The following is a 27,048-nucleotide window of genomic DNA, read 5'->3' on the forward strand; positions in this document are numbered from 1 at the left end:
TGTTAGTAGTCAGTAACCCAAATTAAATTATGACCAAATACTATGCTACATCAAAAATATGCAGGGGTCCTCATATAACAATTATGTTTTGAAGCTGTAACTTTATGAATACCGTTATTTCACTAAAAAAAGAAGCCCTGCTTATTCCGTTTGTAATTTCTACATTTTTCATTTGTGACCCCACAAAGTATATATATTCTGGATCTTTATAGATAGCGAAGTCGATATAGCCATGTCCGTCTCTATGTTGAAATCAACTTTCCGTAGCCCTCAAATAACTTACATACATGATTCATCAATATATTGGGAACCGGCTCGGTTGCTATTTATAATCGGCCCACAAATGGCTGAGATATAACTATGTGAATATCTAATGATAGATATTTCAAAGTCCATTGCAACGATGTATGTATATGAGGCTATATTAAGTTGGACCTACATTGGGTCAAAATCGGGACAAATATTTTTTAACCCGAATTTTTTTTTCATCAAAAAATATTTTTTTTGTCTTAATTTCTTTTTCCAAAAAAACATTTTTTTAAAAATGAAAAAAAAAATTTTAAATACTTAAAAAAAATGAAAAAAAAATTTTGGAAAAAACTTTTTTTAAAAAAATTAAAAATTTTTTAAAAAAATATAAGATATATAAGATTCGGCACATCCGAATAAAGCTCTAGTAAGACTAGTTTTTTTTTATTCACTTTTGTATCACTGTGCTATTAGTGTTTGTATCAGAGTGAGTGGTAATGAGAGCAGGATAAACTGTGCCACCTTACTCGAACTCAACCATAGGACTGTGGGGCGCAAATTAGTAGAGCTACCGAGACAATTGAATAAATACAGTGTGTCCTGAATACTTTGAGGATAACGATTTAAAGAGCCAGGAACAGATCTTGTATGCCTGAGTAATTGTCTCTCACTATTCGAGATCACAGGGGATTCTGTTTCATCTGTAGTAATTAATGGGCACTTGCAATATACAGTCGGTCGACTGCTAATGGGATGTCGCTGAGGATGTTTTGGAATTCCACCCGGATGCATCAGAATCTGATGGTTGGAGTGACTAGGCAGATGGCATGCCAACATAGTCAACAGCGACATCTGTTTTTTTTTTGAAAACCATTGGGTGTCGCTAAGGAATGAAGTCCATACTGGAGCTATGTAATTGAGCAAAGAGCGACCTATTGCCTTGTATGTCGCAACATGGTCGAATTACAAAATCCGAAAATCTAAGGGGTAATCTTGGACAGAGGTGCCAACAAGAACCTTAAGGACATTATTTCTATTTCTGAACTTTTGGTTGATGTAATTTGCGTGCGAAGTACTTAACTTCTCTTCACAAAGTCCTTAAGCTTCTTGTTGCCACCTTTGTCGGGTTTTATAATTTGCAATCCAGCATTTGGCATCGTTGTTCAGAGTGGAGTTCGTACGTGTCATTTATCATTATTCAACGTGTATTGATCAACGAATATCCAAATTGTCGTGGGAACTGATAATACCAGCATAACTGATGAATTAACCAGAAGGCAAGCGAAATTATAGACATTTTGGGGTAATATTTTTCTTCTCTTACACATCTTTTCCACATTTCACTTAGATGGAGCTCTAAAATATTTGAATAAAACAATAGATTTTATTGAATTTTAACCGGTTAAACTGGTGATAATTCCGCCTATATAATGAAACCGTAAAAACGTTGGACCAACATTGGGCAATAACAATTATTGTATACTTCTTTTAAAACGCATGCAAAAGTCTATAAAAACAGCTTATTCGAAAAACTTTACTGCTAAAGCAAAAAAGCAGTAACGTTTTTAGAATAAGCTGTTTTAAGATACATTTTTTGCCTGGTGTGAATAAGTATTACAAAATCTTGATTAATATTTCCTGGGAATGGAAAAAAGTTCGGGAAATTAGGAAACCTAATAGTACACTCGTTTGCATTACTTCTTTCACGCGTATGAGTGATATTCAATAAACCATTATATGTAGCACTTATATGTAGCGTTTCCTGTTTAAAAATTAGCTTTCGGACACATTTTAATTCATAACTTCTAAAATAAACGAGAGTCCATCATAGAATGTTACATGAGCATAGAAGAGGGTTTATTTATTCTGTCAAATAAATATAAATGTTTAAGTCATTTTCTGAGGGGGACCTAGAGACAAATGTTCCCCGAATTTCGCCATTTGTATGGGGGCTAGGTGAAATCATGAACCAATATTTCACATTTTAAATACCAAACAAACCTTATCAACAGGTAGTATTTGTGGATTTCAGCCAGCTAACTCATTTCGTTTTGGGCCCTATTGTGTTTTCAACAGACAGACGGAAATACGGACGGACAAAACTTAACCCTCTAACCGGCAAGGCTGCCTTTAGGCGGGTATTTTTTTTTTCAACGTATTTTTTTTTCAAACAATAACCTGGTATATTATTTTACCTAGAAATAAAATTGGCCGGTTAGAGGGTTAATAGTCTTAGAATCTTATGAGGGCCCAGAATATATAAACTTTTTGGTTCTACAATCAATATTTCGATATGTTAGAAACGGGTAGACAAATTCAATGGTGGGTATACAAAATATATTCACACAATCATAAATGACGTAAATACGTCGTTTGAGCTATTACGTCATGATAATGTGCCTGAAGTGCGAACGAAAAATTTATTGAAATAACGTGAAAGTTCATTCATAATATTGCACAGTGGGGCAGAATCGAAAATTTTTGGAAATAAATCTGGCATTTCTACGGATGGTCCGATCGGGATAAAATTTGAATTGGGCGTAGCCAAGCTACTGGGAAACCTCACCAGACCAACCGGTCCGTAACAAATGGCGTATTCGAGTTTAAGTTATTAAAATGGGCCCTACAAATGCTCCAGGGGCGCCGCCATGGGGGCTCAAATTAGGATACCTTCGACATGTAAAATTTATAAACACGTGCCATTTTTTTGTTTCCCATCCGATATCAAAGAATTTTATATTTTTGGAAAGCGCTCGGCTCCGTCCTTCAAAAATATTGCACTTTTTCATACTAAATTTTTTTTATAAATTTTCTTAATATTTTATTCAACACAAATCATTGGTTCTGACTCAGTCACATTAAGAAAATTTATACAAATTCTTTAGTATGAAAAAGTGCAATATTTTTGAAGGACGGAGTTTTAAAATGACATATTTTTGAATCTAATTGAGATATTGACTAGAAATTTTTTTTGTAAGACCAAAAATTAACTTATATAAACAATATAGCTCGGAATAAATGTGGATCAAATTGTTCCTAATATTTGCAATCCTATTAAAATTTTGATATAACTTTAAGTTTTAGAAACTCAATGAATATGTAATAAAATCTTTATTTATTAGCGAAACTCAATGAAATTTTCAGCGTTTTTTAAGTTTCTCATTCTAAATAACAAGGTGTAAAAAAACTTGTCAAAAGGCAATTCCTAAAAATTGGAGCGAAAATCCCAAAAATGGTATTTTTTACAATTTTGCCTATAGGGTCCACATTTCCTTCGAGGCTGGGAAAATACTTTAGGGATAAATAGGGAACATATCAGGGTTTTCAAAACTGCTTTCCGTTTTTTGATCCCAGCTTTAGGATTTTAGAACATGTGGCCCAAAGTTGAAATTTTGATAAAAAATAGGTCAATTTCCAAAGGGCGTAGGGCCGACATGTTCGAAAAATAGGACATGTTTTTTATACCAAAATGTTCCCCGTAAAGAAACGTTAAAGAAAAACATAAAATTGTTATATGTTCTTAAAGAAAGTTGTTTTTTAATAAAAAAAGAGTTAAGTCACCTTTTTGTACAAAAAAACAGCAAAAATATACTATTTTTTGATTCGTAATCGATATTACTCTGAAGTCTTTTGTATGTTATTGGTAATTTAGTTGTCTAATTTAGTTGTATATTTTTAAAAAAGCGGACCAAGGTATGCTAAAATTTTAAAATTTAAATTTTAAAATGCCTATAACTAGGAAATTATAAGAGATAAATAGCACACGTACGCATATTTTATCAAGACATAGCCGAGCGCTTTCCAAAAATATAAAATTCTTTGAAATCGGATGGGAAACAAAAATTCCCATTTTAAAAATTTTACATGTCGAAGGTACCCTACTTTGAGCTCGAATACTTAGAAATGCCAGATTTATTTCCAAAAAATTTCGACTCTGCCCCACTGTGTATTGTACATCAACATCTCGTGATCGTAATATTTTTACATCTTCCACATTAATATCGTTAACACGTGTTATATGTAATTCTGAAATGCAAAAATTAAAAAAAAATCTTAATTTTATGCAAACTGAAGAATTTTTAGTTACTCCATTTACTATTCCCTTTCAATAGATTCCTTCTTTCGTTACTCATATGCGAATATAGTAAAATGATTACGGCAAAAACACTAACACTAATTATTATAGTCTTCATAATTAGTGTTAGTGTTTAAGTTTGTCATTCCGTTTGTAATTTCCACAATATAATTTTCCGACCCTATAAAGTATATATATTCTGTCTGACTGCTGAAATCAACTTTCCGAAGCCCCCAAATAACTTACATACACGATTCATACATCAATATCTCCGGAATTCTTCCGGCTCGGTTGCTATTTAATATCGAGAAAATCGGTCCACCAACGGCTGAGATATAATAACCAGGACAATCTCGATTTTTTACCTAGTTTTGACCTATCTGGATTACTAAGTCATTAATATAGACAATATGGATATCTAATGATAGATATTTCAAAGACCTTTGCAACGACGTATATAAGACCATAGTAAGTTGGACATACAATGGGTCAAAATCGGAAAAAATATTATTTAACCCGAATTCACAAAAAAAAAATTTTTTTTTTAAAATTAAAAAAAAAATTAAATTTTAAAAATTAAATTTTTCCAAAAAATGGAAAAAAACAACTAAAAAAAAAATTGTTAACCTAAAAATATTTAAAATTTGTATTTTGAAGTATAATTTGGTGAAGGGTATATAAGATTCGGCACAGCCGAATATAGCTCTCTTACTTGTTTAAATATATTTTACCCTAAACCCTTATCACCAATTTGATAATGATTTTGTATAAAAATCTAAAAATCATTTGTCTAAAAAAGCAATTAATGAATAATTAAAATTATCTATTACTCACCAAATTATCTAAGTTACACAGTTGTTTTTAAAACACAACTTTTTTTGTCGGCTTTCTGATTTATTTATTTCAATATTGTTTTTGAGTAATTTTTAATTTTACAATCAACTTATTTCGAAAAAAATTAAAGTGTTAATTACACACAATAAACAATAAATAATAATAGTATCGTTATTAATAATAATACACAATTTTGCCACCACCAAGTGGGTAAAGTGTATTATATACTATAAACATCGAATATTAAATGAAAATATTAAGATATATTAGATAAACGTCAAATAAAGTTTTAAGTCAGTGATTTGTGTGATAGTTTGTGAAAAATTGGTAATAGCTTTTTTTTTTGGCAGCTATGTCTTGCTTTTTTTCACAATAAACTCATTTGAAGGCAAATTAAAATTTGAAATTAATGGGCATCCTCTCTCTGTTTGTGCATGATGTTAAAATAATTTCAAATAAAAATTTGTCAAAAAGTGAGTAAATTGTGAAAAAAGCTAAACAATAACCTGCTTAAGATAAGTATTTGACACATAATGCATCTTCTTGTTGACAAGAGGATTTATATGATGATTCTTTTAGGAGTTTTGGTTGTAACTATTATTAAGACATTATGTATAAAATACTAATCGTACTACATATATATGTATAAGGTTAAGTTTTATAATTTTATATTTTCGTATAAAATTGGCGCATTTCTCTTTATAATTTATTGGATCTTAATAAGAATACTCTCACGTTTCTCTTTTCATTATTTATATACATTCTATGTAAATATTTATAACAATTTATTTTATTTTGTGTATAGTTTTTAAAATTTAATTTTTTAAAGCTAAAGTTAACAAGTTAACAATCGTTTGAATAAGTATTTGTTTTAAAACATTTAATAATTACGCAAATAAATATATGTTAATAATTTATTTGTGTTCGTTAATGGGATTAATTAAAATTTAACTGAAAATTAAGAAGAAAAAATTAGTTTTACTTTGATCGTTAAAATATTCATAAATCTCTAGAACTTCTAGTTTTTGTTATTATAATTATTAATTAAGTTTTTATTTATTTTTTTTTTTGGTTATTTTTTTTTTATAAATAATTTCTTGTTGAGGAACATTTATACATACTAATATTGTTTTCTTTTTTTATATTTTTATAATAATTTACTATTTATTAATATTATCATTTTTTAATTAAGAATACAAAATATTTGCGTTGGGATAGCTGTTATTTTCCCTTGAACAAACCTGATTAAAAATAAAGCAAAATTTTGTATTCTATTTTCAAAAATAATTTAATTTTAAAACTATTGAAACAGTTAAAAATTTCATACATTTTTTAGTTAAGCATTAAAAACTATGAAGTGCATCATACATATTTTCTTTAAAATTTCCTAAACTATTTTTTTTTTCTTTAAATTTTTTTTGCATTTTTGAAGTTAGTTCTTTCGTTAAATTATTAGTAAAATTTATATCGTAAGTTTTTTGTTTCTTAATCATTATTGGTAATCATTTCCTTAGTTTGCAGTGGGGTTTCCGTCATCTTTATTTTATGTTGTTGTAGCTATTACTATTAAAATTTTAAGTGGCTAAATTAATAGGTCATGTGTTGGGTGCCTGGGGGAACCTTATAGCTGGGGTAATGATGGCTCAAAGCATTCTTGGCAAAGAATGTGGTGTAGTCCTATTAAAGAAAAGAATATATTTATTATAATATTAATAATATAATATGATAAATGTAATATTAAACAAGTAAGAGTGCTATATTCGGCTGTGCCGAATCTTATATACCCTTCACCAAATTATACTTCAAAATTTTAAATATTTTTAGGTAAACAAAATTAAATTTTTTTTCCAGTTGTTTTTTTTAATTTTTTGGAAAAAAAAATTTTCGATTGTTATTTTAAATTAAATTTTTTTTTTTTAAATTTTAAAAAGATATCCATATTGTCTGTATTAATGACTTAGTAATCCAGATATAGGTCAAAAATCGAGGTTGTCTTGGTTTTTTCCTCATATCTCAGCCATTTGTGGACCGATTTTGCATGTCTGACAGAATTATTGAAGATTTGGATCCCGAAGATATCTGGGGTCTTCAGAAAATTGATATCAACAGACAGACAGACAGACGGACAGACAGACGGACATGGCTTAATCGACTCCGCTATCCATAAGGATCCAGAATATATATACTTTATAGGGTCGGAAATGAAAAATGTAGAAATTTCAAACGGAATGACAAACTTATATATACCCTTCTCACGAAGGTGAAGGGTATAATAATAGTTTCGTTCGAAAACTAAATATTTTTTAAATTTTTTTTTCTTTAATATTTTTCATCTCGTTAAGATATTCACTCCTATCGTGAAAACATTTGAAATGTATGTTACCATGAAATATCCATTTCCCTCGAAGGGAAAATTGCTATCGTGATATTCCCCTGAACTTTTCATTCAAAATAGTTTATTTTATTCCTAACAGCTGTTTATTTTTTACAAAATTCCATCTAAATATTTCACAACATGGGGAATTTTTTCACGTGAACAAAGTTTGTGAACGAAAAATGGAAAAGGGAATATATTTTATGTGCAATATTGTTTCGCAATAGGGGTGATTGCTTTGAAATTATGGTTATAAGATGGAGAATTTTACTATTATTATTCAAACTATAAACTAGTTACAAACAAGTAATGACGAAGCCTATTGAAACTGGCCGAAATCGGTCCTTTATTTCACCTAGTCCCCATACAAATTTCCTCCCGAAATAGTACTTTATAGGTCATAAATATTTAATTTATATAGATATAAAGGCGGACATTTTTCAAACTGTTAGTATTTATTTTAAAACATTTGTACAATATAAATTCATTCAATGTATTGGCCATTGTTAGATATGACCTGTTCCCATCTTTCTGTAAATATATGGATTCCGAGCCAACAGAACTACTCATCTTTTGAGGGCAAGAACGAATCAATCCAAAATCGGATACCATGTTCCAAAGTGAAGAGTATCCCAGAGAGAGCGTTCTGAATCGATCAAAAGAAATAGTAGTCGAACGGGGCAGGACGTGTGGCTGAGCGTAGTCATGATGGAATAGTTCTACAACATGAATTGGCTAGTAGACACGGTTACTAAACCTATATTATTCTATGGAGTCTTTGTTTGGTGGAGGACAATGGATAGGGCCTCAAATCGCATACTCTTTGAAAGGGTATTAAGAATAATGGCAATACTGATAACAGGGGCATTGCGAACTACCGCGACAAAGTCGCCTTTCACTCTACTTAACTGGATTCCAGTAGATCTAATGTCCAGGAAACTGGCATTGAACACGGCCTTTAGGCTCAACGCCTGCGATGCGTGGAATTTTAAATGCTATGGACATGCTTGCATAATAGGAAGTATGCAAAATCTTCCTTTGGGGATATTCTCTATTGCGATGCGAAAGAAAAACTGAACAATTGTTACCCTTTACTCCGTTTTCGCATCTCAAACAAATGTGTTTAAAATGTTTGTATTTACAAATTTTGACATTTCATTTCGCTATTGTTTATTTTGTGGTACCAGTTTTGCTTATTTTTCAACTTATTTTGCGAAAGCGTTTGCGTAGAAGATACATATTACTAAATTGTATTATTATCGCATTTACCTTTCGCATCGAACTTGCTTTCGCATCGCAATACAGAGTAACCCCCCTGATCATATTGATTACTGCACCCTAAACCCTTCTTTCTGACGAACTTCGGTTTCTCAATCCCATCCAGTATGGAGCCTGCTGATGTCTCTCCGTTGATGAAATCAGGCTATAAATCTATACGGATGGGTCCAAAAAGGGGGATAGAGTGGGAGGGGGTATATACATTCCTGAATTCGGAATAACAATATCCTTTAGACTCCCAAATGGATGTAGCATCCTTCAGGCCGAGGTATTGGCCATTAGAAGAGCGGCAAACTGGCTTAAATATTATAGTGTATCTGGTAGAGATATCCGTATATATACTGACAGTAAATCCGCAATTAAATCCCTGGTAGGTGTTTATACAACATCGAATATGGTCCAGGAATGCCGGACATCCTTAAATGAGATGGCGAGACATTCGTCAGTTGTACTCACATGGGTACGTGGACACAGGGACAATGAGTGCGGACGTGCAAATTGTACCTCTTAGGGACCCAGAAAAAAACCCATGATGGTCTGCGTTATTCTTAACCTCTCTCCTCTTTCACCTCTCATTTTATCTACACTCTGCTCCTGCAAATTTCACTATAACTCAATCTATAGATTTCTCTTTTCTTTTCTTTAACTTCTATTTCTCTTTTCTTTCTGTTTTCATTCTCGTTTCAGAAAGGAAACGATTATTGGACCCAAGTGAGCTGTACGAGACTAAGGTTTTGGACGGCTGCCTGAATACCATACCAAATGACTGATATGTACCATTCAAAATGACATATAAGTTATTAAAAACAAAAACCGCGTTCAATAGATACACCATCTATTGTAAATCCCACAATTTTAAGGCATACACCCAATATACACGGAAGTCATGTCACCTAATTTTATGATGATCGGTACATAATTAGTTATAGCTCCCATATAAGTTCCACTTTCGAAAATCACTTTTACGAGCATAAATTTCTTATTCACATAGAATTCGGCAGAAATAATTTTCACATAGACATAAATCTCACGATCTAATTTCATGGCGATCCACAGTGGAAGAAACCCCAAATTTAGTGGAACTTTACTTTATCATATTTTTATAATTCGTGATCTGATCTATTAGAAATGTTCAGTGAAATTACAGCCAAAGACATGTCCTTTCAAAATATATAAGGCCCACTTGTGCTCGTTTACTCAGTGAGTGATTATTTACTCAGCAAGTGATTCTGAATGTTAGACTAATATTTTTGGGCCTTCCCACTAGGGTGGTAAGATATTGAAAAAATCTGACAATTAGGTCAGTCTGTAAGAGTGTGATCAAAATAAAGATTGATGGAATTTTAATGTCACACATTCCGTACGGAAAGGCTTTGAGCATCCTCTCAACTCTCTTTTGTCCATCAAGGCTCTTAATACAACGATTAAAAATAATATACTCCACATACATTTTAATGCAATACAAAATTTGAAAATACTTACGCGATTGATTTTCCTTGGCCTGCATACGGGTCCCGAGGCCAATTTGCGACGTTCATCATTTTCTTTGGCAGCAGCCTCTTTGTATTCTGGTGGTGGCCACTTCAAGTCTCCGCGCATGCTGGAGCCGCCTAAAGAGTCAGTGGATGATTCTTCAATTAGATGTATAGCAGGACCAAAATTAAATGCAAAACACTAATACTAACCTCTATAGCTGATGGCTGCTGGCTGAGAAGTATAAACGGGTGTTGGCTGTTGGGTAATGGGTGCCTCTTTGCGCAAAGTGATAATACCAGGACTGGCTCCGCGTAGATCCTGTGGCAATTGGGGTTGGTAATGTTGCTGATCGACCTGATCGTGAGACACGGTGTGTTGTTGTTGTTGGGGCTGTGAATAAGAATTAAATTGTTGTTGATTGGTTTGTGGTACAAATTGATTTTGTTGTTGAGGGTATTGTTGTTGGTGATGAGGTGCTTGATTATATTGATTTAATGGATTTTGATATTGAGGTTGTTGTTGCATTTGCTGTGGTTGCTGCTGCTGCTGAGGTTGTTGCACCCATGGTGGCTGTTGATATTGTTGCTGATGAGGTGGCTGTTGTTGAGCCCAGGCTGGCTGTTGTTGAGGGGGTTGCTGATATTGCGATCCCAATTGAGGTTGTTGTTGATATGGTTTTTGAGCAGCTGGTGCAGCCTGAGCTTGATATTGAGGTTGTGGGGGGAATTGTTGTTGTTGTTGAGGGGGTTGTTGATATTGTTGTTGTTGGGGATGTTGATAGTTTTCATGGGATGGTGCACGATATTGTTGCTACATATCGTTTACATGCAGGTTTACATTTTACCACGTTCACGTTTTTATATGTCAAGGTGCAGTTTTATTGATGGGATGGTGTATTAAATAACAGAACAGATAGAACAGGGAGACAACAAATATTTGTATGGGAAAGAGAAAAGAAGACAATACCAGACAAAGATTAGTTTTGTGGTTTGTGTTTTTATTACGGAGTTAATAATGTTGGTTTAGGAAATATATAGACATTAATTATTATTTAGTGTTATTGTTAAGTTTTAAGCGCGCTGTAATGGCTGAAATTTTTAGAAGAAAATAAAAGCAGAATTTTTAGTATTATTAATAAAGCAGTTTGTTTATTAAGTAATTATTTTTTATATAGATTTAGAATTAAGCCTTATGTATATAGTTTTTACATTTATTTAAAGATATGGAGTGAAGATAACAGAGAATATATTGGGACACAATAATTCGGAGGGCAACAAAAAAACATATCAGTAAATGGGATAAAAATATTAAATTAAAAAATTATTTTTTTTAAATCGCGATAACCGAATAAAATGACGCCAACGCATTTTACGTGCCGAATTACTACTTTTGTGCGAAATTTGTAAGAAATTAAATTCGTGAACAAAATCTACTCAAATTTAATGAAAAACTAAAAAATTAAAAATTCCGAAGAATTTCTTGGAGTTCAGAAAAAGTTTTCATTGTTTTGTCCACTTAAGTACTACAACTATTTATAAAAATCTTTTTTTTATTGATAACCTTTGTTAAAGTTAGTGGCCATAGAAGTTGTTCACATTCGATATGGTTTAATTTGACACATCTACAATTAATATTCACAAAGTTTATTGATTTAATAGGCCCTTAAAAGATTTTATCAAGAGATATGCACTGCTGTTTTTTGGAGGCATAGAAATGTATATGATACGTGGGTTAGTGACTTTTTGAATTTCCCTCCTCGTAACTTAAGGGAAAATACTGATCCTGTCATCATGCATCTGTCAGTTGACTACTGTTAAAATTTCCACAAGCTGCATTATTAAGTTTGTTTTTGACAGCCATTGTTAGCAGAATACCTCGTGACTTGAGGTGAAAATGTATTTCTTTTTGCAGAAAAAAACCTCAACCAAAACCTTACCAAGGCTAAGTTTCGTAAATACTATGGAAACTGTGGACCATCAATATTAAACGGTAAAACAGTGGTATACTAAATTTCGTTACAGCAGTACAATCAAGTAAGCAGTCGAACGTTCTGGACTCCCAGTCGAGGTCTATACACCCGAAACAATTGAAAAAATCACGATATGGTGTTGACCGATCGGAGATTGAAAGTGGGAGAGATTGTGTGAGCCATAGGATCAGTGGTTTCAATTTTCAATGATCATTTGGGTATGAAAAAGCTTTCCGCAAGATGGCTGCCGCGTTTTCTCACAATCGCGTACACAAAAGGTAGCACACATGTGCAGTTTCAATGAAAGAAATTGCTCCCTCATCCACCCTCATTGACCCTATTCTCCGGATTTAGCACCGAGTGACTATTTCTTGTTTCCAAACCTAAGCAAATGTCTCTGCGAAAACAGATTTGACTCCAACGATAAAATATCTCACAAAAAATACGTATTTTGATGACCTAGACTAATCATATATTCTGGAAGGGATAAAAAAAATGGAGAAACATTGGACAAAGTGTATAGAGTTCCAAAAACCTGTGCTTTATTCAAAAAGTCACGGACTTATTGACCCGCCCCCGTATTTATCTAGAAAAGAAAAGGCCAAAGATTTGATGAGTTTTAGCATCAATAATGCTAAGATGCTACAAACTTTGTGATTATAACCGTTTTTTCCTTGATTTTTCGTAAAATGTTTAAACATAAAGTAAGAAATCTCCATAATTTTTACATATTTTAGTAGTTAATTAAATAATATAAAAGCAGCTTAAGTTTAAAGATTAATATATTGCAAATGTTAAATAAGCTTTTTTTTACATTTTGTACAACTAAAAATCTTTAAAATTTGTCAACAAATCCTGTAAAAAATAATCTAAGTCTCGACTGATTTTCACCTTACTAAAAAGCTTGACAAAAGCACACAAGTCTAACACTACTTAATTAAGCTTTTATAAAGCTACAACATCTAAATGTTGAAAAAGCAACAGCTTTTCTTTAGTAAAGAAATTAGCTACATAATACGTTAAGCTTTTTGGAAGAACTTTTTGTTTGTAAAAGCTTAACAGTATTTAAAGCTGCCAATTGCATTTGTTTTTAAATTCTCAGCAAATTGGCAGTACCTGTTGGTTTGTTGAAGGTTGTTGATAATTTTGATATTGTTGTTGATAAATAGGGGTAGCTACAGTGGGAGCACATTCTCCAACACCATAGGCACCGGTAAAAATAGTATCTGGTTTGGTTTGGGGTGGATGTATGGGTTTCCAACCAGAGGGAGTTTGCTGATGATGGTCTTCTTGGTACTGTTGTTGGTGTTGTTGTTGATGATGTTGGGGATAGGAAACATTTTGTTGGTTGGGTTGGTATTGCTGTTGTTGTTCATAATTTTGTTGCTGGTTGTTATACAAAGGTTGCTGGTACTGGGGTTGTTCCTGGTGATAGTGTTCTTGCTGTTGGTTTTGTGGTTGTTGGTATTGTTGTTGCTGTTGTTGCTGTTGTTGTTGGTGTTGATATGGCAAACTATTTGTTGGATTTGGTTCATGAGATGGTAGTCTACTGAACTGTTTGTCTTTCAATATAATTGGGGTTTCTGGGGTTTGTGGGGGAAACGCTTCATATTCATTTTGATTTGGTGTTTGTTTATAAGGTGAATTGTTTTCACGAGCAAAATTATTAGTATTACTTATGGGTGCTTGGTGTGGTACATTATTATAAATTGGACCCTGTAAATGTTAAGGTTAATATAGATTGGTGTGTTTTAAGAGGAAGTGCAAATAAGGGGTTTAAAACTAACTAACTAACTGTGTTTAAATGTTTGGCCTGTAGCTGGGTTTTAATTATTTCATAATTTATAATTTTCCTTTTTGTTTTGTTATAAAACTACTAAACTATACGTTTAAACGTCAACATATGACATTTAAATATTTTCTGTTTTATTTAAATCCCTGTTTTATATTTATGATGTGTTTTAAATATTTAGCTTTTTAAAATGAAATAATTATATACATAAAAATGTTTATTTTTTCTTTTTGAGTGAGTGTGTGTGTGTTTATTTTTTTTCTTCTTAATATTTAATTTCATTATTTAAATAATGCGGCTTTCATGTCTGGGTCATTGTGGTATTTAAAATGTTACATATACATACATATATTTTCTGTTATTTTATTATTGTGTTTTAAAGCACGCAAGTTGTGAACAATTTTAATAATTATAAATTGCTTACATTTGTAATTAAAATCAATGTTTGCTAAAGTACTCTTATTTTCAACAAAAAATAATTAGTATAAAAAATAAGCACAAATTCTTTACATTTTCTAAAATAGTTTTGAAATCTAAATGTACAGGTTAATAAAAAATGTGTGTGCGTAAAAGAAAAACTATTTAAATCACCTGCTAGTTTATGTGTTTAACATAATATCGAAAGCGAAAAACAAATAATATGTCATGTTGTATATATGTATATTTACAATAGATGGTGCATATTTTGAACTTTTAAATAACTTATATGAAGTGTACACATCTGTCATTTATTCTCACTTAGTTATTGAACATTATATTGTAAACAACAAAGTTTTTTGTGCTTCGAAAATGTGTAATTTTGTACCAACTAAGCGTCAAATATGGGAAGTTTTGCATTACTTCTTTAATTTAAAACAAGTAAGAGAGGTATACCCGACTGTGCCGAATCTTATATACCCTTCACCAAATTATACTTCAAAATAAAAATTTTAAATATTACAAAATTAAACAAAATTATTTTTTTTCCAAAGTTGTTTTTTTTATTATATGGAAAAAAATTTCGATTTGTTATTTAATTTTTTTTTTTAAATTTAAAATTTTTTTTTTAAATTTAAATTTTTTTTAAATTTAAAATTTTTTTTTTTAAATTTAAATTTTTTTTTGGTGAAAAATTTTTTTTTTCCGATTTTGACCTCGTTGCAAAGGTCTTTGAAATATCTATCATTAGATATTAAAATTTGTCTATATTAACGACTTAGTAATCCAGAATAGGTCAAAAATCGAGGTTGTCCTGGTTTTTTCCTCATATCTCAGCCATTTGTAGACCGATTTTGCTCATTTTAAATAGGAAATTTCTCGAAAGCGTGTCTGACAGAATTATTGAAGATTTGGATCCCGAAGATATCTGGGGACTTCAGAAAACAGATAGACGGATATGGCTTAATCGGCTTCGCTATCTATAAGGATTCAGAATATTCAACTTCATGAAGATTGTTGTAAAACACAACAAGAGCTTTCTAAATCATTGAGAGCAATACAAGCAGCAATTTCTAAATGTTTGCAAGTAGCAGGATTCCTCCAAAAGCAGGGAAATTGGATACCATAAGAATTGCAGACGAGAGACCTTACTTATAAAAATGGATCCATTACGATAATAAAAATGGATCCATTACGATAAGCCGAAGAGTAAGAGATCGTATGTGAAGCCCGACCACCCAGCCGAATCGATACCAAAGCTGAATATGCATGGCGCTGTGGTAATGCTCTCTATTTGGTGAGACCAAAAGGGTTCTATCTATAATAAGCTGCTGGCTAGACCATTTAATTAATTTTTAATTAATTTAAATAAAAATTATTTTAAATTATTAATTTTATTTTTCTCTTTTTAGATCTTTTTTAGATTGTTTTTATATATTTATATATTTGGTCGGTTGGTCTGTGTTGCAACACAGGAAACCTGTACCGAACCCAACTGATTCGTTAGAAGTGAGCATTATCCAAAAAAACAACCGTAAATCCATAATATTCCATCATGACAACGCTCGGTCACATGTTGCAATACCTCTCTAAAACTATTTAGAAAGAAGCAGTTGGGAAGTTTTGCCTCAACCGCCTTATAGTTCAGTCCTTACCCAGTCCGTCTACCATTTGTTTCGATCGATGCAGAATGCTCTCTCTGGGATATGCTTCCCTTCAGAATAGGGAATTTGAAATTGGCTTAATTCGTTCTTGGACTCAAAAGATGATTATTTCCTTTAGCTCGGAATTCATATGCTGCCAGAAAGATGGGAAAAGGTCATAGCCAACAATGGTCAACACTTCGAGTAAATTTGTATTTTACAAATGTTTAAAAATTAAAGCTAAAAATTGGCAAAAATGGCGCATTTTTAAGCTATGCACCCAATATAATGAATGATAACGCATTTTTTACACAATTTTTTGAAGAATCTTTTAATTTTAGCAATGGGACTTGTAGTCTAGAAGATACTGATTTATTACCACTTTTTTATCGGCCCCTCTATGGGTGGTCGACTTTAACACCCTGTATATCATCTATTATTTGAACAGGTTGGTCACATATTTAATTTTCTGAAAGCTTATGTCCTTCTAAATGATTCGTTCGTACAATATTTTGCAATCGTACTAGTAGTTTTGAAGATATACATTTTTTAGTTTTTTTCTCGTTGTTGAGATAAACTTGTAATATTCTCATTAAATGTAAAATTATTCATATTATAACAAATATCACGATGTCTGGTTTTTGTTTATAACATTATGATAATGGGGGTTAAACTGTTTTTTCCTATTGACGATTAGTTTATCAATTTTATCAACCATATTGAAACTAGATTTCTATATTTAGTTCGTTTACATTAAAACAAATTGATTGACATAGATAAAACTAATTTAATAGTTTTCTATTACAAAAGTCTTGTTATAATAAGAATTATCTCTAAATGAAATAAATACAAAAAAAAAGTATAATGCAAATGCGACAAATGTCAACCATAAACTAGATTATTTCTTATGTTTATTTCTCACGCTGTTAAGCAAATACATGTAGCAAAAAATCAAATGCATTTTGAAATTTAACAAATCCCAACTAAAATAAATACGTGTGTATAATAATCATAACCAAAAGAAAATGAAATGAAAAGAACAAAACAATCTGGTAGACCATTAAAGAAATTGTTGTTATTGTTCAAAATTAAGTTAATTTGCAATCGCGTGCAACATGAAACAATAAAGCCTACAACACAGCAACACACTAACTGACACACACAGTGTCGTTTGTATGTAGCCATGTTGCAAGAAAAGTGATTTGTTCTTTTTTTTTTTTTTTGGTTTAGTAAGGCAAATAGTATAAATATGTATTATAACGAAATTGTGAAAACGAGTTAACATTTTTTCTAAAAAAAAAAAATTTTGATATTTTTTGTATGTGTTGTTATATCAGTAACAAACGAAGATGTTTAAAATCTCATATTTTTGATAGTGGTTAGAAAAACATTAAATAGAACATATAGTTTACACTCATAGAAATAAAATATTTCAAATATTAAATTGAAATTTGTTCATATTGCCTTGGTTTTAATACGTATGATTAATATTTAATTCAAAATCTATGGCACATAACACAGATTACTAGTCGATATTATTATCACTACAATAATAAATGGAATAATAGTACACATTTGTGCAAAATTTATTATTTAAATTGCAATTTGGTGGGTGTATATTGTTTTATGGGTTTACAGAGCGTATGCTTAATATTTAATTCAAATCAATAACAATAACTCTCATACGCACTCATGCAAATATTCTTCAGTGAGGAATTTTCAAAACAAAGAGCATAAAAATCTCTCATTTATAAACCTATAGCCGAATTTGAAAGAAACTTTACGTAAATGTAGCAGTAAAATTAAAGAGTTAAAAGAAGGAAACTTGCACCTTTTTCTAAAACTATATTCTGTAATTTAAGTTTTCAAAAACATGTCCATTTACCAAATATAAATTTATATTTCTAAGATAACTTGCAATTTACCACATTTTCTATTAGTAAATTGCAAAGTAAATTTCATAATTTATAAGTTAAAAAAGACATTTGTAAAATGGAAACTTTTAAAATTCTACAAGAAAGAAGACTACACCAAAAAGAATATACAAGGACACGATATAAAAAGAATACACAATAAGTTTTTAAAAATGGAGTTAAGATTTGTGAAAAATTAAAAAGTTTAAGAAATTCCCTAAAAGGGAGTTTATAAATAATCTAAAATTGGAAATTTGCTCTCGAACTGTTTGTCTGGATACCATGACTCCATTTCAAAAATGTGATGTATTCATCCCTAGTTTGGAAATTCCAACACGACAATGACCCCAAACACACCTCACTTAGAAAACTTTTTGGAAGATGTGGTTAAAAGACAATGGCAGGACATTTGAAAAAAGACTATTGAATCTTTATCTGGATCAATGTATCATCGAATAGTAGGGCGATGATAAATCAAGGTTGACCACATATGGGAAGGAAGTTTTTTCAGATGTGGTTAAAAGGCAATGGCAGGACATTTAAAAAGAGACTATTGAATATTTAACTGGATCAATTATCATCGAATAGTGGGGCGTTGATAAATCTCAATCATCTAATCTACTGGTCCGATTGCAAAATAATGTATGAACGATTCGTAGAGGAGGAGATAGGCTATAAGAAAATGAAATTAAATTTAGAACAGAAAATGAGATAAAGTATAATGTTCTGTAAATCGAAATCACATGATTAACCCGTTTTACTCTCTGCTGTTGAAATTTTTTTTCAATTTTTCGTTATTGAAAAACACTCGTTTTTGAAACCACTCAATTTACAGAACATGGGCGAAAGGGTTCGTGATTCGTTCACATTAATATGAAGTTACAGAAACCCATTTAGAATGCTAACGAAATCTGTCATTCAATATTTCGAAACAGGCCATAACTCGTACAAATATGGATTGATTTCAATAAATAATACTTTGTTATAAGATAACTGGGAAATTTGTGGTTATTTCACAATGTTATCTCTTATAGTTTAAAAGATATTTCATTTTAATTTTTGAAATTTTCTTTTTTTACCTTGACTTTATTTTGTTTTTTGCAAATATCTTCGGTAATGAATGTTCAAATAATTTTCTAAAAATATCCTATTATTTCTGATAATTTCCCAAATAACATGTAACAAGTTTTTTGGCATGATCACAATCCACGTAGTCAGAATTCAGAATTTTATAGCAAATATAGCTGATATTTTAAAAAAATGGCCCGCCACATCTAATAAAAATCCAAGATCGAGCTAAATTTAAAAAAAAATAAAAATAAATAAATAAACCGAAATATATCTTGAACTAAAAAAAATAACAAATCAACTCAAAAACACCTCACCTTTAACATTGTGAAATTTCGTTATGATATCTCCAATAGTTCCCGAGACACCGAATTATTTCCAAAAACAAAAACGTTTCTAAAACACTATGCAATGGTCGAAAAGTGATTTTTTTTAAATTCTTAAATTCACGCCTGGTCAAAAAAGTCCCTGTCCACTTTTTTGACCAGGCGGGAAAGCAGATTTTGAAAAAATAGTAAAGTATTCAGTAACATTTTATTCAATTGCTTAAAAATTATACTAAAATTTATGTTTTCAAAATTAACATTTCTATTATTCATTAAAAACATTACAATCTGTTCATATTTCAAAAAATAATACGCTATATAAAAAATTAAAAATTTTTTATGAGTTTTCAAATCCCCCCAAAACTATATGTTTTTAAATTTTGTCCTATTATTTAAATATACTACTGGTACAAGTTTAGGTAATTTTTTAATTCTGCTTACTTTTCTGAGTGTAATATTTTACTAATTTATTAAATCCACAAAAAGCAAGAAAAAAATATATTGGCATAATTTTTGTATGTTCGTTTTTTTTTTTGCCCAGGTTTAATATGGTAACAGTTATGGTTCATGTTGTGATTTAGTTGGAGCTAATCGAGAATGCTTAGTACAACAAATAATGATGGCTGTTGTTGTTGTTTTTGTTGGTGTGTTATATCTGGTGTCGTTGCAGCACATTGGTTATAAAAGAGTTACCATCATATAAAATGCTTAAATTTTTTTTTTTTTTTTGGAATTTTTTGGTGTTGTTGATGTTGCCTGGCTTTATTGGTTTCATGAAGTTATAAAATTCACAAAAAAAATAACAACGTAGAAAAAAAATGAAGATAAGCCAACTGCAAATTACTTTAACCCCTTCCAGAGCCACATAATGTGAATATAAAGGCAGCATTATGAGGAAACAAAAAAGCTAAAGCAATAACAACAATAACAACATTGGGTGTTTATTTGTTAACATACACATTTGCTGTTATAAAAAAGTTCTCACACAAGGAATAAACAACTTAATGGAAAATAATTCATGTCTCGGCTTCTATACATTGTTCGTACATACGTACTCTACCGTACTCGTTTAAATACTAAAAAATAATACAAAAAAAAACAACAATACCATACACAGTATGTGTTGTTTTACTCATTAAAACTTCATTTATTTCCTTGAAATTGCCTTTTAGCAGTTTTAATGAAAATTATATTGTACGCGTTGTATTATTCTCTTCCCCCTTTATTACTCGTTGCTGCATGCCATCAATTCGAAACGAAACCAAACTGAAACGAAATGTGTTAATTCTTTCTCATAAACGTTTCGCCATAAATAAAACATTTATTTGTGCCATTTTGTTTATCCCGTCAAAAAGTCGTACGTACATACATACGTATTGGCTGAATCTTCTTAAGAGTGCTAGTATTATATTCTTACTTCTTCATATAATTCATATTGTTCTTAATAAAATTTTAACGATTTTCATTAATTTGTTTATGTGAAAAAAAAACAAATAAGAAATTAAAACTCGATGTTGAACTGGAAATTTATTTGAAAATCTAAAAAATTTAATAGACATTTTTTTTAAAATGTAAAATACATAGGACTATTTAAAGACATTTTTATTCTGAATACAAAGAGATTTAATTTTTTTAAATCGGTTGAAAATGGTTAAAGTTATGCAACTTTACTTTAACGTCTTTAAATTTTCATACAATTTTCACCTAAAACTATGCTATACAAAATGCTAAAACTATGCTATCAAAAATATGTTTGATAAACTTTAGAAAAAGTTTAATAACTTTAACAATTTCCAACCGATTTTAATAAATTATGACTTGTTTTAATTTAATTTAAATAAAATATTCTTTAAGAATTTGTAAACAAATGTGAAAGTTTTTGAAGAATAAAATAAAAAAACGGTCATCAAATTCGGAAAATTGAAAAAACAAAGGAAAACTATTTGAAAATATTGGGAAAATATTTTCTAATTTCAACCGTTTTTAATATATGAAGACTTATTTTATACAAAACAGAATATTCTTTAAATTTTCATATTAACACCTAAAACTATGCTATACAATATATTATATCAAAAATATGTATGATAAACATTAGAAAAGTTTATTAACTTTGACAATTTTCAACCGATTTTAATAAATGATTTGTTGTTTTAATTTAAATAGAATATTCCTTAAGAATTTTTAAACAAATATATACCTTTTAAAGAATGAAGTTGGAAAAATGAGCATCAATATCAAGAAAATAAAATGCGAAGGAAAATTAATTGAAAATATAAGGAATATCTTCAATAATTTTAACTGATTTTAATATGTAATGGCCTATTTTATATAAAACAGAATATTCTTTACAATTTTCATATTAACACCTAAAACTATGCTATACAAAATTTTATATAAAAAATATGTATGATAAACTTTAGAAAAAGTTTAATAACTTTAACAAATTTTAACCGATTTTAATAAATGAAGTGCTGTTTTAATTCAAATAGAATATTACTTAAGAATTTGTAAATAAATATATATGTCTTTAAAGAATACAGTTGAAAAAACCGGCATCAAAGTCAGAAAAATGAAATGCAAAGAAAAACTAATGGAAAATATTAAGAAATTGATATTAAAGTTGGAAAAACGAAAAAGTAAAAGGAAAATCTTCGCTAACTTCAACCGATTTTAATATATCATGGTTTTTTTTTAAGTGGATCCATATTTTCGTTCTTCGAGGTTTTGTTAATTCAAATGTTTGTTTTAAAATACTTCTTATGATGCCTTCGTTTATTTTAAATAAGCAAAAATATCTGTTTGTCCGTCCAGCCTTTCAACTGTTTGTCTGTACAATGTTTTATTTGTTGGCTGTTTGTTTATATGTTTGTACATAAAGGAAAAATATTCATTCATATTCATAAATCAGTTAAAATCAACAGATGTTTATGATTAATGAGATCAAGACCCATTGCACTCAAATACACACATATACATACATTTATAACTTATAAATATGTTTGTACTTTTGCAAATGAACATGAATTTAAACATACACACAAAAAGATTCATATCCATACATAAGTACAAAGTGTAGAAATGAATGAAGAACACATAAATTAAACTCTGATTAACATGAATTTGTTTAATTAAAAATGTGTTAAATATTTGAGAAAAAAAAAACTTTGTAAACCATATTTTTTTTCCAGCTTCTTTTACAATTTTAGAGAAGTTATTAATTTTAAATTACACTTGACTTCAATTGAATTGAATAGGACAAAGTTCAAGTAACATGTTTAGCAGAACTTAAAAGGAATAAGTTGATATTAAAAAAAATATGAAAATTGATACTAAATTGAGGAAAAATATTTATACAGATATATTTATTTTCTTAATCTTTGCAATCTTTAGTTTAAATCTTTTTTATATCTTTTTTTTTTTAAATGTTTTTTTTTGCGATTTGATACCTTTAACTATTTAACTTGTTTGCTTTATGTTTAAAATCTTAAGGTTAATTATGTTGTAGGTATATAAAAAACAATTCTCTGTTGTCAAATTATTTGTACGCCATATTTTTCTGATTGACACTAAAGGCAAAATACCAACAAAAAAAAAGTATTGAATGGCTTGTTAAACCTGACTGTAAATGTCATATAATTTACTTACAATCAGACTAAATTTACATGAGTCATGAATAAAATAAGAAAATACACAGTAAAATAAATATATTTATGTTGAATGCTAAGGCGAATTTCAGATACGCTACTCAATAAGTTGTGCAGATATACCATTGTTTGGCAGAGAGATACAGAGAGAGAGAGAGAGAGAGAGAGAAGGCCTCATATAAGTTGCTCTAAAGGATTAGAGACGAATTTCAGATACACTACTCAATAAATTGTGCAGATAAACCATTATTTGGAAGAGAGATACAGAGAGAGAGATCATGCCTCATATAAGTTGCTCTAAAGGATTTAAATCATATTTTTTGATACATAATTGAATAATATGAAAAACGCTCTGATCTTTTCTTTTCCAAAAAATTCAATATGATCCTGCTTTATTAAAAGCTAGTATTTGGTTTTCATTGGAGTGAAAAATTACCAAGTGAGGTTCATTGAAGAATACATAAAAATCTTTGTAAAAGTTTTGATACAATCTCCAACGTTTTTTTTGTTATGCTGAAAAGTCATTTTAATTCGGTTACTAAAGACCTTATAACTCTTTAATTCTATAAGCCTCAAATAAATTTTATTGTAATTTTTAATAGCGAAAAGTGGTTGAATTGCCTTATTTTGTTGGTTTGCAAATTTTGATATTTAGAGGAAGATATAAATCTGTAAATATTTGTATAAGGATACATTTTATGGGCCTAATAAACAAATATCATAGATAAATATACAATTTTGTTATTGTTTGTAATCAAAATAGGTTAAAAATTTAAAGCTTAGATTTAGTCACTCTGTTCAAACTCTCCTGTCAAAAACCTAACTCACTTGTGCTGAGAATCTATTAGTAAAAAAGCAATGTGAAACCAAAACAACACTCGTATATGTGATTATGTTGAGTAATTGTTTTCTTTGAGTTTTTTTTCTGGTCTCCGCTCTTTGTTTCTTTATGGTTTGCAATTTATTGACAAAATTTGTCATTTAATAATTAACATTAGTCATATTAATGATAGCATTCTAGTGTTAACCCCAGAGTCTATACTCTGGAGTAGAAATTGTTAAAATTTGAAGTGGAATAGAAAAAGATAACCAAATTAGAAATCAATTAAATACAAAAGAGAAAGAAATATAAGTAGCTGCTTAGTGGAGTACCTCATCATAGTAAATGATAATAACGATAATTCTATACGTTATTTACTATTTTCAAAATTATTTTATAAAAAACATTATATAACTCTTCAATTAAATACAATTTATTTATACTAAATTGCAGATTATTGCTGATTTTATTAAAATCAGTTGAAAATTTCTTTACATTTTGTAATTGTATTCTTTTTAGATTTTTCCACTTTGACGTTAATTTTCTAAAAAAATTTCTTTAAAAGCAAGTATTTATTTTTTAATATTCCAAAGGAAAATTTTATTCCGAATAAAATAAGCTATCAATTAATAAAATCGGTTGAGAATTATAAATGTTATTAAAATTTTTCTCAAGCTAATCAAAAATTCGTGCATTATTTATATTATATAATTTATATTATTTTATAGTATAGTTTTAGGCGCTGCTATGATAATTGCATGAAATGAAGAGTCCTTATAGTAAAGTTTAATAACTTCCACAATTTTCATTTGTTTTGAAAAAAATAAATGCTGTTGGATTCAGAACAAAAATGTCTTTTATTATTTTTTTATTTTCCAATATTGTTTAAAAATTTATAATTGACGATAACGTAACTGAGTTTGGGATACATTAGAACATTAGAATAACTCAAAAATTTAAAGGTATTTCTGAAATTAATTTTTCCCTACAGAAACTTAATGACTTTTCTACCACTTTGCAGTGTGTAGGGAGTTGACACAAAAAGATCTATACTTGTATTTATTTCAACAATATGTTTCCATAATAAGAAACTTTGTTATTATTTTACTGCTGTTGGTTTTGTTGTAGTTGGGCTTATATTTTCAAATGCAAATAACCGAAGACAACAACAGTAAAAACAATAGAGAACTTTTACACAGGTTAGACAACACAATACCAACAATACAATACAAAAAAAAACCAATGAATATCATATAAAAAAGACTTGTCTTCTAAAGAAATAAAATATTGTACTTTATGGTGGAAAAAATGAGGGAAAAAATCCAAGTCTAGCATACTCAATTACACTTTGGGGTTTTCTACATAAAGCTGGCAGGAAGGAGGAGAAATTTGGTAAGTGGTAAGATGAAGTGGTGTGCAAAAAGTAGAGGCGTTGCTTGTTATTGTTGTAATCATAATTTTCGATCAAGAGAAATTGTATAATAATCGTTGTAATACAAAAACAACAAAATAAGTTATAACAAACTGTAAACAAACACAAAAATATAATGAAAGCAAATAAAAAAACGCCATCAAAGCAGAAAAAAATAAATAAAATAAAAAAGAAAGAAAAGAAACAAAAAATTATATATTTTTTTATTTTATGAATTGTTGTAGGAAGGACCGTATAAACAACAGGATGGTTTCAACGTCAGTCTGTTTGAATATATCTAACAATGAAACAAAAACGTTGGAAAAAATCGGAAAAAAGCTAAGGAAATAAAGTAATAAGGAAACTTTTTAAAGGTTAAAAACAGTCACCAGCACCATCAAAGAATTTATTATTGCTTGCACTCAGCTGGATGTTGTTTTGCTTTTGATTAAAGAATTTGATGTGAAATTATTTTTGAAATGTTTCTGATGTGCGGCATATTTCGCATTAGAGAATAAAGTATTTCTTTTATTATTGTAAAAACAGCTTAATGATTTTTTAGATTTTAATTTAGCTTGAGCAAAATATAAAAGATGCAATTATGTATGTTTATAATTTTACAAGGTCTTTGAATCACAAATAAACATTAATTTACAACAAGAAAAAACGATTTAGCTAAAATTAGACACGAAATTAAAACCCTCTATATATTTATATGTATGTATGCTGTTTTCTAAAATCTGATGTCGCCATCTATAATCTTACTTTTTACATTAATCTCTAAAGTGCTCAAGTTTATAGAGCTATAAAATGAGAAAAATATACAAAATGGTTGCAAGATAAATATCAAATGATAGACAGCTATGATTACAATAAATGTACAACAAATTTTATTTAAATCGTTAAAAATAGCAAACAGTTTGAAGGTTTTTGAAATTAAACCAAAAATTACCACTATAAATGGCCATTGTTACGTATACTTAATAAATATCTCTCTAATTTTAACTGATACTCATACAACATGAGAGTAACTCATACAACTATTTGTGAAGCCTACTTTAAGGATGATTTAATTATTTAAAGGGCTGCCTATATCAATCATATACAGAAATAAGTTATTTACAGTAAAACATTTCCAAATATATATTGTTTTAACGTTTCTTGGTTTTAAGGGTATTTTTTCATATAGTTATTGTTTATGTATTATTAAGTATACTTTACTGTATTTAAGAATTTAACATTACCCGTTTTTTTTGTTTAACAATCATTTATTTGAAGCATATTTTGTGTACATATTTTTTATTTTTTCTTAGTTTGTTCTATATTTCTTGTTTTTTTTTAAATTTTTTTTTTGTTATGATGGCAAAATATAAATTTGAAATATTTGTTTTTTATAATGTTGTATTTTTTTTGTTTGTTTGTTTTACTACCAGAAAAATTTGTCCTATAGTTGAAATTTTGTTGTTCGTTTGTTTGTTTGTAGTACGTGTTTTTAGAAGTATATTTTATGTTTTATATGTTTGTCGGATTGTCTGTTTGTTATTGGCAGAGGATTGTACATGGATGTGGGGAAAAAAAGTATATGATTTGGAAAAAATAAAAAAACAACGTTTGTAAACCCATTTGGGGTGACCAGTTTGCATTGAGTGAGATTTGGTTTTTATTTTTTTGTTTTATTATTAAGTTGTTAAAATGTTGTTTAAACAATTCAAGATTAATTTTTATGACAAGAAGGCCACAAAGCCTCAAATAAATT

The 27,048-nt window shown here is 29.4% G+C and overlaps 1 protein-coding gene across 1 annotated transcript in view; it reads right to left on the reverse strand.

Annotated features, from left to right (window-relative positions):
• Positions 1–5,197: 5,197 nt before the first annotated feature.
• LOC135955465 (protein split ends) overlaps positions 5,198–27,048 on the reverse strand; it is a 149,654-nt gene continuing 127,803 nt past the window's right edge. Inside the window, exons 5-8 of the mRNA XM_065505816.1 lie at positions 13,372–13,971; positions 10,496–11,096; positions 10,293–10,441; positions 5,198–6,835 (exon numbers count right to left, since the gene is read on the reverse strand). Of these exons, the coding sequence (XP_065361888.1) occupies positions 6,746–6,835; positions 10,293–10,441; positions 10,496–11,096; positions 13,372–13,971 (1,440 nt within the window). The 3' untranslated portion in view covers positions 5,198–6,745. The remainder of the gene's footprint in view (positions 6,836–10,292; positions 10,442–10,495; positions 11,097–13,371; positions 13,972–27,048) is intronic.

The sequence above is a fragment of the Calliphora vicina genome, chromosome 3, assembly GCF_958450345.1.
Source record: "Calliphora vicina chromosome 3, idCalVici1.1, whole genome shotgun sequence".
Taxonomy (NCBI): domain Eukaryota; kingdom Metazoa; phylum Arthropoda; class Insecta; order Diptera; family Calliphoridae; genus Calliphora; species Calliphora vicina.